This window comes from Sus scrofa, chromosome 13 (assembly GCF_054392235.1).
Source record: "Sus scrofa isolate SSC_HxYL_T2T_F1_AM1 chromosome 13, Sscrofa_HxYL_maternal_Yorkshire_Landrace_v2.0, whole genome shotgun sequence".
NCBI lineage: Eukaryota > Metazoa > Chordata > Mammalia > Artiodactyla > Suidae > Sus > Sus scrofa.
In genome coordinates this window covers 37,871,254-37,890,394 of record NC_139395.1, presented here as the reverse complement: position 1 = coordinate 37,890,394, position 19,141 = coordinate 37,871,254, and the positions used below count along the sequence as shown (strand labels likewise).

General features: G+C 42.6%; 1 protein-coding gene across 3 annotated transcripts in view; it reads right to left on the bottom strand.

Moving 5' to 3' along the window:
- The window catches only part of SLC22A14 (solute carrier family 22 member 14), a 29,089-nt gene extending 11,787 nt beyond the window's left edge, over positions 1–17,302 (bottom strand). For 2 of the 3 annotated variants that reach the window (XM_084987791.1, XM_084987793.1), the window contains exon 1: positions 67–720. In XM_084987791.1, the coding sequence (XP_084843917.1) occupies positions 67–621 (555 nt within the window). In that variant the 5' untranslated portion in view covers positions 622–720. Of the gene's footprint in view, positions 1–66; positions 721–17,134 lie in introns of those variants that run through there. The other variant, XM_084987792.1, reaches the window with a different exon arrangement.
- Between the last annotated feature and the right edge of the window lie 1,839 nt (positions 17,303–19,141).

The following is a 19,141-nucleotide window of genomic DNA, read 5'->3' as shown; positions in this document are numbered from 1 at the left end:
TTCCCCATCCATCCAGGGAGGGTGAGGGCCCTGGGGTCGCTACCGACAAGTCAGGACAAGGCATACCTCATTGATCAGTGATCGCCACTTGACCTCAGGATAGAACCACCCATCTTGACATGAGTCTGTATGGTTGAGGCCAAATTCGATGATAGTCTCCAGATCCCAGTCCACAGGCAAGTACATGAGACATGTCAGGAAACTGCCGTTGGGTGCTCGGGGCAGGGTCAGATTCAGCTGCTCACTCTCTGAAAGGCTGGGGTCCAGGGCCAATATCCAGCTGGTGTTGCAATAGGGCTTCTGGGGTGTGAACACGAAGAGGTCAGCAAACATGAAGAAGGCGGACAGGATGCTGGGAATGAAGGTGAGGGCCACCAGCCTCCGCTGGAATGTGCCAAACTCCCCCATGGCATCCATGATTTTGGCAAACTTATCATTCTGCTTGGCTTCGATGGCCCTTAATCTGCGTAATAGCAGGTCCAGAGACCTAGGAGGGGGGCTTTCTGTTGTCTCAGGTCGGTGGGAGTTCCTGAAATGATGCTGGGATTTGAGTTCTGCTCTGAAGTCGTTTTCCTTTGCCATCTGTTCAAAGAAAGGATGCAGCTCAGTCTCCACTGACATCACCTTTTAGATATTAGAGATGAACACAGCAGCCCACTGGCCACGAATGAGTCCCTCTGGCTTGAAACACTTTCGATTCCAAACTTGATGTTCTCTATGGTGCCCTCCTTTTCTTCTGAAGTTTCTTTGTTAATTTGTCCCATCCCCCACTGGCCTACCCATCCCTGAGGCCAACACCACAGCCACAGCAAGGCCAGATCTGAGCCATGTCTGCGACCTACACCATAGCTCACGGCAACGCCGGATCCTTAACCCCCTGAGCAAGGCCAGGGGTTGAACCTGCATCCTCATGGATACTAGTCAGATTTGTTTCTGCTGAACCAGGATGGGAATTCCAAGATTTTTTTTTTTTTTTTTGCCTTTTTTAGGGCCACACCTTCAGCAGCACATGGAGGTTCCCAGGCTAGGGGTCGAATTGGAGCCGTAGCCACCGGCCTACGCCACAGCCATGGCAACGCCAGATCCGAGCTGCATGTGTGACCTACACGACAGCTCATAGCAAGGCCGGATCCTTGACCCACTGAGTGAGGCCAGGGATTGAACCTGCAACCTCGTGGTCCCTAGTCGGATTCGTTTCTGCTGCACCACAACGGGAACTCCAAGATTGTTTTAATGTTTTAGAAAATGCTCTGCTTCTGTTGCCATGACTATGTTCTGAGATTTCCTGCAACTTCCCAACTGAAACTCTGTTCACACACACCCCACAGAGGCACCACAAGTCTTGCAAAAAGTAGGAGAGTTCTCTGGGCACCATCCTTAAAAATAAAACAAAACAACAAAAAACTGGCTTACAAGTGGCCAATAACTGAGGACAAGGTGGGTAGCTGGAAGACTTGGGCGCAGAGGTGGGGAGCCAGGGCGGGATAGGGTGACAGACAGCAGCAGAGGGCCAACCTGGGAAGAGAGATGAAGCGGAGGAGTGAGGTATCAACACTGACTGTGAGAATGTTGCCTTGGAACAGCGACAAGGGGAGGTGAGGCCAGGGATGTATATGGCAGGGACACGAAACTAAGCTTAAAACTCTTGTTTTGGGAGTTCCTGTTGTGGCTTAGTGGGTTAAGAACCCAACTAGTATCCATGAGGATGTGAGTTCAACCCCTGGCCTCACTCGGTGGGTTAAGGATCCAGCGTTGCCATGAACTGCGGTGTAGGTCACAGACACGGCTCGGATCCCTCGTTGCTGTGGCTGTGGTGTAGGCTGGCAGCTGCAGCTCCGATTCGACCCCTAGCCTGGGAACCTCCACATGTCATGGGAGCAGCCCTAAAGGCACAAAACAACAACAACACAAAAAATAAGTTGTTGAAATAAACACATTAAAAGGAAGGTTAAAAAAATTCAATAAGAAGATTTAGAAGACAGATTTGATGGGCTTCCAGCTGGACGCCCAGTGGGAGGAAGAGAGAAGCAATACTTAAAGAGATAAAAGCAATTCGTTTTCTATTTTTATTTTATTATTTTTTTTTCTGGCCACCCATTCAGCATATTAAAGTTCCTGGGCCAAGGACTGAATCCGAGCTGGAACGGTAGCAATGCCAGCTCCTTAACCCACTGCATCAGGCTGGGATCACATCAGCCCCTCCAAGAGACAAGCCAGGTCATTAACCCCCTGTGCCACAGAGGGAATTCCATAAGCACTCCATTTTCTAAGACTTGAAAAACATGAACGCTTAGATTCAGAAAATGGCATATCCCGAGTAGGATAAATAAAAGAGAAACCCATTGTAACAAAGCCGCAGAACACCAGAGACAAAGAAAAGATCTTCCAATAAACTAGAGAGAAGACAGATTTCAGGGGGCTCAGTGGGTTAAGCATCTGGCATTGTCACTGCAGTGTCACTGCTGTGGTGTAGGTTTGATTTCTTGGCCCAGGAACTTCTACAAGCCTTGAGTGTGGCCAAAAAAAAGAGAAAGTGGTGGGCATCAATAATATGTCAGGACGGGGATGATTAGAGCTGAGATATCCTAAAATCTGTTGTTCAGGTGTAGGAGAGAGAAGCAAGATTTCAAAGTCACATTTTCATGATAAAATTTCAAGGATAACCACCACAATAACGTACCTAGAAAACAGTACTGGAAAAAAAGGTAGACTAAAAAGAAAACCTGAAACAAAAAACCTCAATCCAGAAAAAGTAAAGGAAAGAGAGGAAAAAAAGAAACATAGAAAAAGTGGATTTCAGTAATTGTGATTAGACAAATGAATCAAAATATATCAATTATCACTAGTTAAAAGAGATAGTTGGATTGAGATTGTTAAAAGTCAAATTCGGGAATTCCTGCCACGGTTCAGTGGAAACAAATCTGACGAGCATCCGTGAGGACGTAGATTCAATCCCTGACTTCGCTCAGTGGGTTAAGGATCCAGGGTTGCATGAGCTGTGGTGTAGGTCACAGACGTGGCTCGGATCTGGCGTTGCTGTGGCTGTGGTGCAGGCCAGTGGCTACAGCGCATCCTCATGGATCCTAGTCGAGAGTTCATTTTCACTGTGCCACAATGGGAACCCCCAAAAATTTGTTTTTAAATTAAAAAAAAAATCAGGAGTTCCCTTCATGGCTCAGTCGTTAATGGACCTAAGATCTATGAGGATGCAGGCTCGATCCTGGCCTCACTCAGTGGGTTAAGAATCTTGTGTTGCTGTGGGCTGTGGTATAGGTTGCAGATGCGGCTCAGATCCTGTGTTGCTGTGGCTGTGGCGTAGGCAGGCAGCTATAGCTCCGATTTGACCCCTAGCCTGGGAACCTCCATATGCCATGGGTGCAGTTTTTAAAAAGCAGAAAATAAAAAATAAAAAAAATCTAATTCATATGCTGTTTTTAAATAAGGTGACTAATATCTTCCATTTCCATAGTACATATTCAATTTATGTCTTTTGTTCTCGTGTAATTATTCATGGTGCCCTTGTCCCTCTTACAAGTGTCTTGATTTTGATGACAACTTGGTCATCCTGTAGGAAGGCAGACTCGAAACATAAGGACATGAAAAGGCTGAAGGTAAAAGGATGGAAAAAGTTGTATTAGGCAAACATCAATCAAAAGAAATCTGATTAAGCTATATTACTGCCACCCCCCCACACACACAAACCCATATAGTATCATTTGGAATAGAGACTTTAGTTATCTAAAACAAAAGTTTCAGGAGTTCCCGTCGTGGCGCAGTGGTTAACGAATCCGACTAGGAACCATGAGGTTGCAGGTTCGGTCCCTGCCCTTGCTCAGTGGGTTAACCATCCGGCGTTGTCGTGAGCTGTGGTGTAGGTTGCAGACGAGGCTCGGATCCCGCGTTGCTGTGGCTCTGGCGTAGGCCAGTGGCTACAGCTCTGATTTGACCCCTAGCCTGGGAACCTCCATATGCCGCGGGAGTGGCCCAAAGAAATAGCAAAAAGACAAAAAATAAATAAATAAATAAAAATAAATAAAAACAAAAGTTTCAGAGTTCCCATTGTGGCACAGCAGAAATGAATCCAACTAGTATCTAAGAGGTTGCAGTTTCGATCCCTGGCCTCACTCACTGGGTTAAGGATTCTGCATTGCTGTGAGCTGTGGTGTAGGTTGCAGACTAGGTTTGGATCCCATGTAGCTGTGGCTGTGGTATAGACCAGAAGCTACAGCTCTAATTTGACCCCTAGGTTGGAAACTTCCATATGCCGCAGGTGCTGCCCTAAAAATAAAAATAATCCAATCATTTGTCAATGGACATTTGGGCTGTTTCCATTTCTTGGCTATTGCGAATAGTGCTGCAATGAACATGAGGGTGCATGTGTCTTTTTTAAGGAAAGTTTTGCACAGATGATTGGATTAGGAAGATGTGGTATATATACACAATGGAATACTACTCAGCAATAAAAAAGAACAAAATAATGCCATTTGCAGCAACATGGATGGAACTAGAGACTCTCATGCTGAGTGAAGTAAGTCAGAAAGAGAAAGACAAATACCATATGATATCACTTATATCTGGAGTCTAATATATGGCACAAAGGAAACTTTCCACACAAAAGAAAATCGTGGACTTGGAGAATAGACTTGTGGTTGCCAAGGGGGAGAAGGAGGGAGTGGGGTGGATTGGGAGTTTGGGGTTAATGGATGTAAACTATTGCCTTTGAAATGGATTAGCAATGAGATCCTGCTGTGTAGCCCTGGGAACTATGTCTAGTCACTTATGATGGAGCATGATAATGTGTGAAAATAGAATGTGTACATGTATGTGTAACTGGGTCACCATGCTGTATAGCAGAAAAAAAAAATCGTATTGGGGAAATAATTAAAAAATAAAATAAAACAAAATAAATAAATAAATAAATAAATAATAAAATAGAAACAAGGAGTTCTTGCCGTGGCGCAGTGGAAATGAATCTGACTAGGAACAATGGGGTTGCGGGTTCGATCCCTGGCCTCGCTCAGTGGGTTAAAGATCTGGCGTTTTGGTGAGCTGGGTGTAGGTCTCAGATGCAGCTTGGATCTGGCGTTGCCGTGGTTCTGGTGTAGGCTGACAGCTACAGTTCTGATTGAACCCCTAGCCTGGGAACCTTCATATGCTGCGGGTGCGGCCCTCAAAAGACAAAAGACAAAAAAAAAAATAGAAACAAAAGTTTCAGTACACCAAAAATTAATTTTAAATATACATGAAGTTAGTAAATGTCCTCAAATATTTAAAGCAATAAGGGATAAAATTCATGGAAGAAAGTGACAGCTCCACTGTCATAATGAGAAATTTGCTTGTATCTTTTTCAAGGGGTCAAAAATGTAAAAATTTAGCAAAGATATAGATTATTTTAATAACACAATTAACAAGCTTGATCTAATGGCTATTTATAAAATTCTGCATCTAACAATTAGAGAATACACATTTTTCTCAGACCAACTCAAAGCATTTGCACAACTTTTTTTCTTTCTTTTTTAGGCCTGCACCTGTGGCACATGGAAGTTCCCAAGCTAGGGGTCGAATTGCAGCTGCAGCTGCAGGCCTATGCCACAGCTGCAGCAATGCCAGATCCAAGCAGCATCTGCCACTACTGCACAGCTTTTGGCAATGCTGGATCCTTAACCCACTGAGCAGGGCCAAGGATTAAACCAGCCTCCTCATGTATACTAGTCATGTTCTTAACCTGCTGAGCCCCAAGGGGAACTCCAACATTTGCAAAACTTTATCATACACTAAACAATAAAGTCTCCAAAAATTTCTTTTTATTTTTTAATTAAAAAGTTTTTTTATTTCCCCAATACATTTTTTTCTATTGTACAGCGTGGTGACCCAGTTACATATACATGTATACATTTTTTTCTCCCATTATCATGCTCCATCATAAGTGACTAGACATAGTTCCCAGTGCTACACAGCAGGATCTAATGAGATAAGCAATGGCTTATCCATTCCCAAGGCAATAGTCCTTGGCAATCACAAATCTGTTCTCCACATCCATGATTTTCTTTTATGTGTAAAGTTTGATTTGTGCCATATATTAGATTCCAGATATAAGTGGTATCATATGGTATTTGTCTTTTTCTTTCTGACTTCACTTAGTATGAGAGTCTCCAGTTCCATTCACGTTGCTGCAAATGGCATTATTTTGTCCTTTTTTCATGGCTTAGTATCATTTAGGTTGTTTCCATGTCTTAGCTATTGTGAATAGTGCTGCAGTGAACACGCGGGTGCATGTGTATTTTTCAAGGAAAGTTTTGTCTGGATATATGCCCTAGAGTGGGATTGCTGGGCCATATGGTAGTTCTGTAGTTTTCTAAGGTACCTCCATACTGTTTTCCATAGTGGTTGTGCCAACTTAGATTCCTACCAACAGTGCAGGAGGGTTCCCTTTTCTCCACACCCTCTTCAGCATTTGTTATTTGTGGACTTATTAATGATGGCCATTCTGACTGGTGTGAGGTGGTACCTCATAGTCGTTTTGATTTGCATTTATCTAATAATCAAGGATGTTGAGCATTTTTTCATGTGCTTGCTGGCCATCTGTATATCTTCTTTAGAGAAATGTCTATTCAGTCAGGTCTTTTGCCCATTTTTCCATTGGGTTTTTGTTTTGTTTTGTTTTTGCTGTTGAGTTGTATAAGTTGTTTGTATATTTTAGAGATTAAGCCCTTGTCAGTTGCATCTTTTGAAACTGTTTTCTCCCATTCTGTAGGTTGTCTTTTCGTGCTTTTTATGGTTTCCTTTGCTGTGCAAAAGCTTTCCAGTTTGTTTAGGTCCTGTTGGTTTATGTTGCTTTTATTTCTATTGCCTTGGGAGACCGAATGAGAAAACATTTGTTAGGTTGATGTCAGAAAATGTTTTGCTTGTGTTCTCTTCTAGAGTTTGATGGTGTCTCGTCTTACATTTAAGTCTTTAAGCCATTTTGAGTTTATTTTTATGCATGGCGTGAGAACGTGTTCCAGTTTCATTGATTTACATGTGGCTGTCCAGTTTTCCCAGTACCTCTTGCTGAAAAGACTATTTCCCATTTTATATTCTTGCCTCCTTTGTTGAAGATTAACTGACCGTAAGTGTCTGGGTTTATTTCTGTGTTCTCTGTTCTGTTCCATTGGTCTATATGTCTGTTTTGGTACCAGTACCACACTGTCTTGATTTCTGTGGCTTTGTAATATTGCCTGAAGTCTGGGAGAGTTATGCCTCTTGCTTGGTTTTTGTTCCTCAGGAATTTGCTTTGGCAATTCTGGGTCTTTAAACAGCTTAATAATTTAAAATTCTCATATATTTTTCATATATGTATAATACAGTTACTTTCATTTACCACACTCTGCATTCCATCCTGGGATCCCTCCATCTCCTAAATGATTTAAAAATTTGTTTATGATAAGGTTCACTCTTTGGATGTGAAGTCCTATGGGTTTTGACAAACACATGGAGTCATCAATCTTCCATTAGAGCATCAGGCAAAAGTCTCACTGCCCTAAAAAAAAAAAATCTTTGCTTCACTTATTAAACCCTCCTCTCCTCTCAAAGTCCTGGCTACCACTAATCCTAATCTTTTTACAGGGTATCTTGCCTTTTCCAGAACATCGTATAGCTGGAATCAAAGAGTATGTAGCTTTTTCAGACTGATTTCTTTCACTTAGAAGCATGCACTTAAGGGTCATTCATATCTTTTCAAGGCTTAATTGCACATTTTTAAAATCACCGAATAATATTTCAATGTATCCATGTAGTACAGCTTGTTTATCCATTAGTCTTCTGAAGGACATCTCGGTTGCTTACAGTGTTTGGCAGTTGTGAAAAAAGCTGCTATAAACATTTGTATGCAGGCTTTGTGTGGACATAGTTTTCAAATCAGTTGAGATGATTTGAAAGACACACTTTCAAAATGCTGGATCATATGGCAAAACTATGTCTAGCTTTGTAAGAAATTGCCAAATGTCTTCCAGAGTGACTATATACCATTTTGCACTCCCACCAGCAATGAAAGGGAATTCTTATTCTGTATCCTTGCCAGCAATTGGTATAGCCACAGTAATAGATATGTAGTGTTATTTATTTTTTCCTTCTTTGAAATTACAAGTCCCTAATGACAAATAATATATACCTTCATTGGTGAGTTTTCTCCTCAGATATTTTGCCCATTTTTTAATTGGGAGGTTTCCCTTCTTATTGAGTTTTGAGTTATTTGTAAATTTTGGATTCAAGTCTTTTATCAGATATATGATTTGCAAATATTTTCTCCAGTCTGTGGCTTTCCGTTTTATTCTCTTAACAGCATCTTTTTCAGAGATGTTTTTTATTTTAATAAAGTCCAACTTACCAATTTTTTCTTTTATATATTTTGCTTTTGGTGATGTATCTAAAAATTTATTGCCAAACCCAGGGTCACTTAGATTTTTCTCCTATGTTGTCTTCTAGAAGTTTCATATAGTTGTGTGTTTTACACTTAGGTCTATGATCCACTTCAGGTTAATTTTTGTAAAATGTGTTAAGATCTGTGTTTACATTAAATTTCCACACATGGTCATCCAATTATTCTAGTACCATTGTTGTGTTGTTTTGTTTTGTTTTTCCCTTTTTGGCCACCTTGTAGTATACGGAGTTTCTGTGCCAGGGACCAATAACTATAGCTGTGGCAATGCCAGATCTTTTTTAATCCACCGTGCTGCACCAAGGATCAAACCTACATCCTGGCACTGCAGACAAGCCACTTGATCCCGTTGCTACAGTAGGAATTTCCTAGTATGATTGTTGAAAAGACCCTCCTTTCTCCACTGAATTACCATGCTTCTTTGACCAGTTGACTATATTTATGTGGGTCTGCTTCTAGACTCTCTATTCTGTTTCATGGTTTCATGCCAATACCATGCTATTTTGATTATGGAAGACTTTTTTTTTTTTGGCTGCACTGGTGGCATGTGGAAGTTTCTGGGCCAGGGATCCAAACTGCGCCACTTCAGTGAACCATTGTCAGATCCTTAGCCCATCGTGCCACAAGAGAACTCCTGATTATGGAAGACTTTCTAGCAAGGCTTAAAGTCAGGTAGTATGAAGCCTCCAACTTTGTTCTTCTTCACTGTTGTGTTGGATATCTAGGTCTTTTGCCTTTCCAGGTGAAATTTAGAATCAATTTGTTGAGGAGTTCCTATCATGGCTCAGTGGTTAATGAACCTGACTAGTATCCATGAGGATACAGGTTCAATCCTTGGCCTTGCTCAGTGTGTTCAGGATCTGGTGTTGCTGTGAGCTATGGTGTAGGTTGCAGATGTGGCTCAGAGCCTTCAATGCTGTGACTGTGGTGTGCACCAGCAGCTACAGTTGTGATTTGACCCCTGGCCTGGGAGCCTCCACATGCTGTGGGTGTGGCCATAAAAAGACAAAAGACAAAAAAAAATCAATTTGTTGATATTTGCAAAATTGCTTGCTGTGCTTTTGATTGAAATTATATTGCTGTGCTTTTGATTGAAATTATATTGGAAAGAATCGACATTTTTTTTTATGGCTGCACCTGTGGCATAAGGAAGTTCCTGGGCAAGTGGTCAAATCACAGCTGCAGCTGCCAGCATATACCATGGCCACAGTAATTCTGGATCCAAGCCACATCTGTGATCTACACTACAGCTTGCAGTGATGCCCGGTCCTTAAACCAGTGAACAACGCCAAGGACTGAACCCACATCCTCATGGACACTCTGTTGTGTTCTTAACCCTCTGAGCCTCAACAGAAACTCCTGAAATAAAAAATTCACTAGAAGGAAGCAATAGCAGAATATAGGAGGCAGAAGAATGAATAAGCAAGGTGGAGGACAGACTGGTAGAAATCATTGACACAGAATTGAATAAAGAAAAAAAGAATGAAAAGAAATGAGGACAGCCTAAGAGAAGTGGGACAACTTAAAATGCACCAACATTCACATTATAGGAGTGCCAGAAGGAGAAGAGAGAAAGGATCATTGAAAATATTTGAAAAGATAAAAGCCAATAACTTCCCTAAGATGGGAAAGGAATCACTCAAACCCAGGAAGCACAATGAATATCATATAAAATAAACCCAAAGAGTAATACCCTGAGACATATATTAATCAAATTGACCAATACTAAAGACAAAGAGCAGTTAGGGAGAAGAAACAAAATGCAAGGGAGCCCCCATAAGGTTACTGGTTCATTTTTCAGCAGAACCTCGGCAGACCAGAAGGGAGTGGCACAATATACCTAAAGTGATAAATGGAAAAAACCTCCAACCAAGATTACTCTACCCAGCAAGGCTCTCATTCAGATTTGAAGGAGAAACCAGAAAATTTACAGACCAGCAAAAGCTAAGAGAATTTAGTACCACTAAACCAGCTTTACAACAAATACCAAAGGAAATTCTGCGGGTGGGAAAGAAAAGGCCATAAGTAGAAACAAAAAAATTACAAATGAGAAAGCTCACTGGTAAAGGCAAATATATAGTAAAGGCAGGAAATCATCCACACACAAATATGCTGCCAAAACCAGAAATTGTGAGAAGAGGAGAGTACAAATGCAGGATAATGGAGATGCATTTGCAGTTAAGAGACCAACAACTTAAAACAATTCTGAGTATACATATAGACTCCTATATCAAAACCTCATGGTAACTGAAAACAAAAATCTATAGCAGAGTTTCCATCGTGGCTCAGTGGAAAAGAACCTGACTAGTATCCATGAGCACGCAGCAGGTTTGAACTCTGGCCTCACTCAGTGAGTTAAGGATCCGGCATTGCTGTGAGCTGTGGTGCAGATCACAGATGCAGCTCAGATCCTGAGTTGCTGTGGCTCTGGCGTAGGCCAGTGGCTACAGCTCCGATTCAACCCCTAGCCTGGGAACTTCCATATGCCACAGGGGTGGCCCTAAAAAGCCAAAAAAAAAAAAAAAAATCTGTAGCAAATACACAAATAAGAAAAAGCAATCCAAACACAACACTAAAGAGAGTCATCACACCACAAGAGAACAGAAGAAGGGAAGAAAAAAACCAACAAAAATAAATCCAAGACAAATAACAGGAGTTAATTGGACAGTGAGAGACAAACATCATATATTACTTATGTGTTGAATCTAAAAAAAGGATACAAATGAACTTATTTGCAAAATAGAAGCACACTCACAGACTTTGAAAAACTTATGGTTACCAAAAGGGACAGGTTAGGGGAGGAAGGGGTGGCCTTATGTTGGGGATGGAAATGTTCAAAATTAGGATGTGATCATGGTTGTACAACTATAAATATAATAAAACCGATTGAATTATTTTTAAAAAGTGGGGAGTTCCTGTTGTGGAACAGCGGAAACGACTCCAACCTAATATCCATGAGGATGTGGGTTTGATTCCTGGCCTCGCTCAGTGGATCGGGGATCCGGTGTTGCTGTGAGCTATGGCGTAGGTCGCAGACGAGGCTTGGATCCCACATTGCTGTAGCTGTGGTGCAGGCTGGCAGCTGTAGCTCCAATTCAACCCCTAGCCTGGGAATTTCCATGGGCCGCAGGTGTGGCCCTTAAAGAATTTTTTTTAAAAAGTGGTACTCTGTGGGAAATTTATAGTTTTAAACTGCTGTAGAATAGAAAATCATAAAAAATGAAAATTAACTAAATGCCCATGATAAGAATTGAAGAACAATAGGAGATTAAATAAAGTTAAAGGAAGGAGATTATATAAAGTTAAGATAGAAATAAAAGGAACAAGGACTTCCTGTTGGGGCTCAGAGGGTTAAGAACCCCACATAGCATCCATGAGGTTTGATCCATGGCCTCACTCAGTGGGTTAAGGATCTGGCATTGCCAGAAGCTGTGGTGTATGTCGCAGATGCGGCAGCTCAGATCCCATGTTGCCATGGCTGTGGCGTAGGCCTCAGCTGCAGCTCTGATTCAACCCCCAGCCTGCAAGCAGCTATTTAAAAAAAAAAAAAAAAAAAAAAAACAACAACAACAACAGAAAAAGAGAAAGAAATAAAGGAAACAGAAAACAAAAGCAGCAAGATGTGGAAACAACTAAGTGTCCATCAAGGGAGAAATGGAGAAATGTAATATGTGTGTGTGTGTGTGTGTGTATTATATATATATATATCTCCATTGAAATTATATTTAGCCATGAGAAAAAAAGTAAATCCTGCCATTTGTGACAACATAGATGGATCCTGGGGACATTGTGCACCTGAACATTCAGAGAAGAACAAATACTGCATTTTATCACTATACATGGAATCCTAAAATTTTTCTTTTTCTTTTTTTTTGTCTTTTGTCCTTTTAGGGCTTCACCCACGGCATATGGAGGTTCCCAGGCTAGGGGTCGAATCGGAGCTGTAGCCGCCGGCCTACACCACAGCCACAGCCACACAGGATCCGAGCCTCGTCTGCGACCTAAACCACAGCTCCTGGCAACACCAGATCCTTAACCCACAGAGAAAGGCCAGGGATTGAACCCGCAACCTCATGGTTCCTAGTCAGATTCATTTCCACTGCGCCACGACGGGAACGCCTTAAAATTTTTTTAAAAAGTCAAACTCATGGAAACAGAAAGTAGAAAAGGTGGTGGCCAGATGTTGGGGGTGAGGAAATAGGAAGAAGGTAATTACTCTCAAATAGAAGACGTGAAAAGAGTAATTACTTTCAACCCTATGATGAATAAGGTCTGAGGATCTAATGTAAAAACATGGTGATTATAGTTGATAACACTATATTGTACAAATGAAATTTACTGAGAGAACAAATTTCTCATCAAAAATATATAAATATGTGAAGTGATAGATGTGTGAATTAACTGAATGAGGGGAGTCGTTTTGCAATATATATCAAAGAACCATAAAGTACACTTAAATATCTTACAAGTGTATGCCAATTTTATCTTTAGCTTTATCTAGAATTTTTTTATTTTGTATTAATTTAATTAATTAATTAATTTTTTATCTTTTTTTTTTTTTTTTTTTTTTTTTTTTTGTCTTTTCTAGGGTTGCACTGCAGCATTTGGAGGTTCCTAGGCTAGGGATCTAATCAGAGTTTGTAGCCTCTGGCCTATGCCACAGCCATAGCAATGTGGGATACAAGCCTCGTCTGCGAGCCACGTCTGCGACCTACACCACAGCTCACAGCAATGCCGGATCCTTAACCCACTGAGCAAGGCCAGGGGTCAAACCCGAAACCTCTTGGTTCCTAGTTGGATTTGTTAACCACTAAGCCACGATGGGAACTCCTAGAATTTTTTTATTTTTTGTCATGGATACTAGTTAGGTTTGTTACTGCTGAGCTATGACACGAACTCCCTAAAAATTTTTTAATGTTTCAAATGCTCAGTGCTTTTTTTGGAAAGTTTCTGGGCCAGAGACCGAAACAGTGTGACCCAGGCTGCTTCAGTGATAACCCACTGTGCCGCAAGAGAACTACTCAAATGACGAATTTTATGTTTAGTATATTTTATCACAACAAAAAATGGTTTAAAATATGCATAAGACCTGTGTGTAAAGTAATTGCAAAACTTATTCAAAAGAATTAATGGAGAGATATCTCATGGTCACAAATAATAGTTGTCAATTATTTCCATGTTGATCTGTAGATTCAGTATAACTCCAGCGAAAATCCAAAATTTTTAAAAACATTTTTCTTTTTAGGTCCATACGTGTGGCATATGGAAGTTCCCAGGTTAAGGGCTGTATTGGACCTGCAGCTGCTGGCCTACACCTCAGCCACAGCAACGTGAGATCTGAGCCACCTGTGCAACCTACCTTGGGGCTTGCGGCAATGCTGGATCCTTAACCCACGGAGCAATGCCAGGGATTGAACCCAAATCCTCATTTTTTCTTTCTGGCTGCCGTGAAGCATATGGAGCTCCCAGGCCAGGGATCAGATCCAAGCCACAGTTGTGACCTATGCCACAAATGGACCCTTGACCCACTGTGCCGGGCTGGGGACAACCTGCCTCCCAGTGCTCCAGAGACACTGCTGATCCCATTGTGCCACAGTGGGAATGCTCCGAAAGATATTTTTTTGTGTGAAATCCTAAAATTAATATGGATTAATATGGAAGAACAAAGAGCATGGTAATACAATTCTGAGAAATAATGAGGAATGATTTGTCTTTTCAAACATCAGAATCTATTTTAAAGTTATATTAATTAAAGACAAGGTGCTCTCAATGCAGGACTAGTTAAGTAGAAAGTCCAGAAACAGATCTATGGAAATGAATCTTGGTATATGGGGGAGAGAATACCATTGCAGATCAGTAAATGGAAAGAAATTGACATTGAGTTCCTGTTTCATGCCACAAACAAAAATTTCAGCCCTATTGAGGACTTGAATTTCAAGAACAAAACTTCTACTAGAAAATATAGGGAATGTATTTTTTCCTTTGAGTAAAAGTGATTTCATGATCAGGAGACAAAAGTTATACTATTTTATGCTAACTATAAAATTTTTTCTTTTTCAGCTGCACCTGAAAAAAGTTCCTGGACTAAGGGAATATGGAAGTTCCCAGGCTAGGGTTCGAGCTGCAGCTGCTGGCCTATGCCACCACCCTGGCAACAGCATATCTGAACCCTATTTGTGAACTCTGCCACAGCTAGTGGCAACACTGTTATCTTTAACCCACTGAGTGAGGCCAGGGATCCAACCCAAATCTTCACAGCACTATGTTGGGTTCTTAACCTGCTGAGCCACAACGGGAACTCCCATAAAATTTTAAATTATGGAGTTCCCGTCGTGGCGCAGTGGTTAACGAATCCGACTAGGAACCATGAGGTTGCGGGTTTGGTCCCTGGCCTTGCTCAGTGGGTTAATGATCCAGCGTTGCCGTGAGCTGTGGTGTAGGTTGCAGACGCGGCTCGGATCCCGCGTTGCTGTGGCTCTGGCGTAGGCCGGTGGCTACAGCTCTGATTTGACCCCTAGCCTGGGAACCTCCATATGCCACAGGAGCGGCCCAAGAAATAGCAACAATAACAACAACAACAACAGCAACAACAACAAAAAAATTTAAATTATGTTCGACTACTCAAAAGTGAAAATCAGGAGTTCCTACTGTGCACAACAGGATTTGTAGTGTCTCTGCAGCACCAGGACACAGGTTCAATCCCTGGCCTGGCAAAGTTGATTAAAGGATCTGGGGTTGCCACAGCTGGGGCATAGGTTGCAACTGCAGTTCAGATCTGATCCCTGGCCTAGGAGCTCCACATGTCACAGGGCAGCCAACGAAGAAAAGAAAAAAAAAAACTATAATAGTTAAAGAAGCTACAACTGGAAGAATATATTGCAAACATATATTACTGGTTTGGGGGAAAGGATCAAGAATATGTAAAGCCCATAGATAAGTAGTAAAAAGTAGAAAAAGGGGCAAAAGACATGAATGAGCATTTCAAGAGGAAATTTAAATAATTTAATTATATTCTCTTTAATAATAAGGGAAATGCAATTGAAGACCACGACATACACTGGAGTTCCCACTGTGGCACAGTGAGTTAAAGATCTGGCTTGTCCCTGGAGTTTCCGTCATGGTTCAGTGGTTAATGAACCTGACTAGTATCCATGAGATTGTGGGTTCAATCCCTGGCCTCACTCGGTGGGTTAGGGATCCATTGTTGCTGTGAGCTGTGGTGTAGCCTAGTAGCTACAGCTCTGATTCAATCCCTAGCCTGGGAACTTTCATATGCTGCAGGGGTGACCCTAAAAAGACTAAAAAAAAAAAAAAAAAAAGAGAGAGAGAATCTGGCTTGTCTCTGGGCAACAGATCCCTGGTCCCATACAAGTGGGTTAAGGATCTGGTGTTGCTGCAGCTGTGGCATAGGTTGCAGCTGCAGCTTGGATTGGATCCCTGGTTCAGGAACTCCTATATGCCACAGGATATAGCCAGGGCTGGTGTGGGGAAGACCATGACATACACTCATTTGCTTGAGGAAACTTAAAAGGTATAATAATACCAAGTGTCTCTCTTTTGTATATTTCTGACAGTATTATTCATAGTTCCACTTTGGAAAATAATCTGACATTGATTTATAGAGCTGAATATTCTCATACCTTATGACCCAGCAATTCTACTCCCAGGTATATACTTTTAGGGAAAATTTGTCTATATGATCCAAGAATAATACCAAAATATTCATAATAACACACTTCAAATCTAAAAACAAAGTGCCTACATGCCCCATCAGTGGAGGAATGGATAAGTTGTAGTATTTTATATAGTGGAATACAATACAGCAATGAAAATGAATAAACATTAGCTACATCTGTTAAGACTTGACCAGCCATTGCTGGCTTTTAAGATACAAGGGGATGATGAGCCAAGGAATGTGGGCAGCCTCTAGAAGCTGGAAAAGGAAACAAATTCTTCTTTAGAGCCTCCTGAAAGGAATGCTGCCCCGACAACTTGCTTTTAGCCCAGACTCATTTTGGCCTTCTGACCTCCAGGACTATAAGGTATAGTCTATGTTGTTTAAAGCCACTAAGTTTGTGGTAATTTGTTACAGCAGCAACAGGAAACTAACACAGAGTGGATGGGCAGGGTTGGAGGGGGTGCATTGAATAGAGGACATTCCCAGGGACAGAGGAAGTTAAGGAAGGAGGAAAGGAGGGAGAGAGGAAACCTTTGCTCTGTTCAGGTCTGGAGCCAGCTTCTTCTGCAGGGTCCCCTTCAGTTCTTCCCAGCAATACCTGAATACCCACAGGGCCCTGACAATCTGCAAGGCCCTGAAGCACTTGTTCCCAAAGTCTGCTGCCAGGTGGACAGGCCCCAGGCAATTGCTTCTCAATGAAAAAGAGGAAACTAAAGTCTGAAACGGGGGCGTTCCCATCGTGGCTCAGAGGAAACGTATCTGACCAGTATCCATGAGGATGTAGTTTCAATCCCTGGCCTTGCTCAGTGGATTAAGGATCCGCCATTGCTGTGAGCTGTGGTATAGGTCACAGACGTGGCTGGGATACTGTGAAATAGGCCAGTGGCTACAGCTCTGATTCAACCCCTAGCCTGGGACCTATATATGCCCAGGTGCGGCCCTAAAAATACAAAAATAAAGTCTGGAACAGGGAGGTAGAGGCAGAAGCAGCCCCCCTTCTGAGGACAGGAAATGGCCTGATGCCACGCCTAAGAACTCACACTTCCTGGGAGGACAACCTGTTCTTTCCACAGACTCGCCACAGCTGAACAGACCCTGGCAGGCTCCCATCCACATCTGTGCTGAGAATGTGGCTCCACAATTGCTGAGTGTCATAATTGCCACCTTCCACACCCCTCCTGGTCCCTCCTCCCTGGAGACTGGACCACAATCCAGGCCCTGCCAGATCCATGGAATCAGAACACTTGGGTTCCATGGTTTCCAGGGAGTGGTGTCACAACAGGGCAGGGAGGTCCTGAGGTGGGGTGGGCATGAGGAGGACCTGCATTCTACTCTTGGGGCAAACTGGCCACAGGCTTTAGGGACAGAATGGGGCAAGGCAGGCTGGGAAAATCTCCACATGAGCCAGCCCTATGCCTCCATGCAGACTGTTCCCAACCGGTAGAGTACCCACCTCCTCATCAGGGACCCACCTCCACTGAGGGAAATTCTCCCATCCTTCTAGACATAACTTTCCCATCCCCAGCCCCCATGCCAAAGCGGGGGCGGGGGAATGAGAGGAGAGTGGAGGAAGAATAGGCCCTCTGCTCAGCTGTTCCCACATCTCCTTCCAGGGGAAGAGGGAGTATAGGCTAAAGATTGGGTGGTGGAAAGTCTGGGGAGATGGCTTCTCATTTTTCTGCTGTTAGGGAGGAGAAAGAAGGGATATATGCAGGGTGGAGGTTAGAAGTAGGCACTGGTGAGGAGTTCCCTTGTGGTGCAGCAGGTTAAGGATCCAACAATGTCACTGCAACAGTTTGGGTCACTGCTGTGGTATGGTTTTGATCCCTGGCCCAGGAACTTCCATGTGCTGCAGGAGAGACTAAAAAAAAAAGAAGAAGAAAAAGCCACTGGTAAGAGATGGAAAACAAGCTGACTTGAAAAGCAAGTAGGACTATGAGGTGCTGTTAAAGACCTAGATGAGGAGTTCCCTGGTGGACTAGCAGTTAAAGGGTATGGTATGTCACCACTATGGTGCAGGTTCAATCCCTAGTCTGGGAACTTTCACGTGCCTTGGGTGCATAAAAAATAAACAAATAAACAAAAAAACAGACTCAGTTGATGCCAGCAAACATGGATTCACAGAACAGACTTGTCAGGAGTGACCAGCAGTCAGGGTGCAGGCAGAGAGAAGGCAGACAATTAGACTCATTTGCAGCTATGGTTCTGGTATTCGGACAAAACCAAAGGGCGAAAGGGTTAAACTGTAGGGTGTTGGCAACAACAGACGTTTAGGTGATGGCTTATTTCCTCTAATGTCAGTAGACAGGTTGGAGGTAGGGAGAAAGTAACAAGTCAACAGACCATAAGATCCAATCAAGCCAAGAATGGTGTTATGGACAAATGTTTGTGTCCCTCCAATTTATAAGCAGAAATCCACCCCAGAGATTTGGAAGTGGGCCCTTGGGAGATAATCTAGTTCAGATTAGATCATGAGGGTGATGGTCATGAGGGATTAGAGAAGGTGGGAGAGAAACAGAGACAGATCTCTTTCTCTGTATGCATACTCGGAGAAAAAGGGGTGTGAGGGCACAGCAAGAAGGCGGCCGTCTGCAAGTCAGAAAATGAGCCCTCAGCAAAACCTGATTTTGTTGGCACCCTGATCTAGGATTTCCAGACTCCAGCACAGTGAGAAATGTGTTTTTGTTGTTAAGGCGCCCAGTCTAGAGAAGTTTGTTATTTCAGCCTGGGCAGACGGAGGCAGGAGGGAAGGCTGGGGCAAACAAGCCAGAGGATGGGATGTTGTGGTCAAGAGAACAGGATGTCTGGTTTGAGATTCGTTCATTCATTCACTTACGGGCCTGAAATTTTTTTTTTTTTTTTTTTTGGCTGCACCCATGGCATATGGAAATTCCTGGGCCAGGGACTGAATTCAAGCCATAGCTGCAAATTACACCACAGCTGCAGCAACCTGGATCCTTAACCCAATGCACCACAGCAGGAACTGCTAGGCCTGACATTTTTGAAATATTGGAGGTGGAGAAGAATTTTCACAAAACGATTGTAGG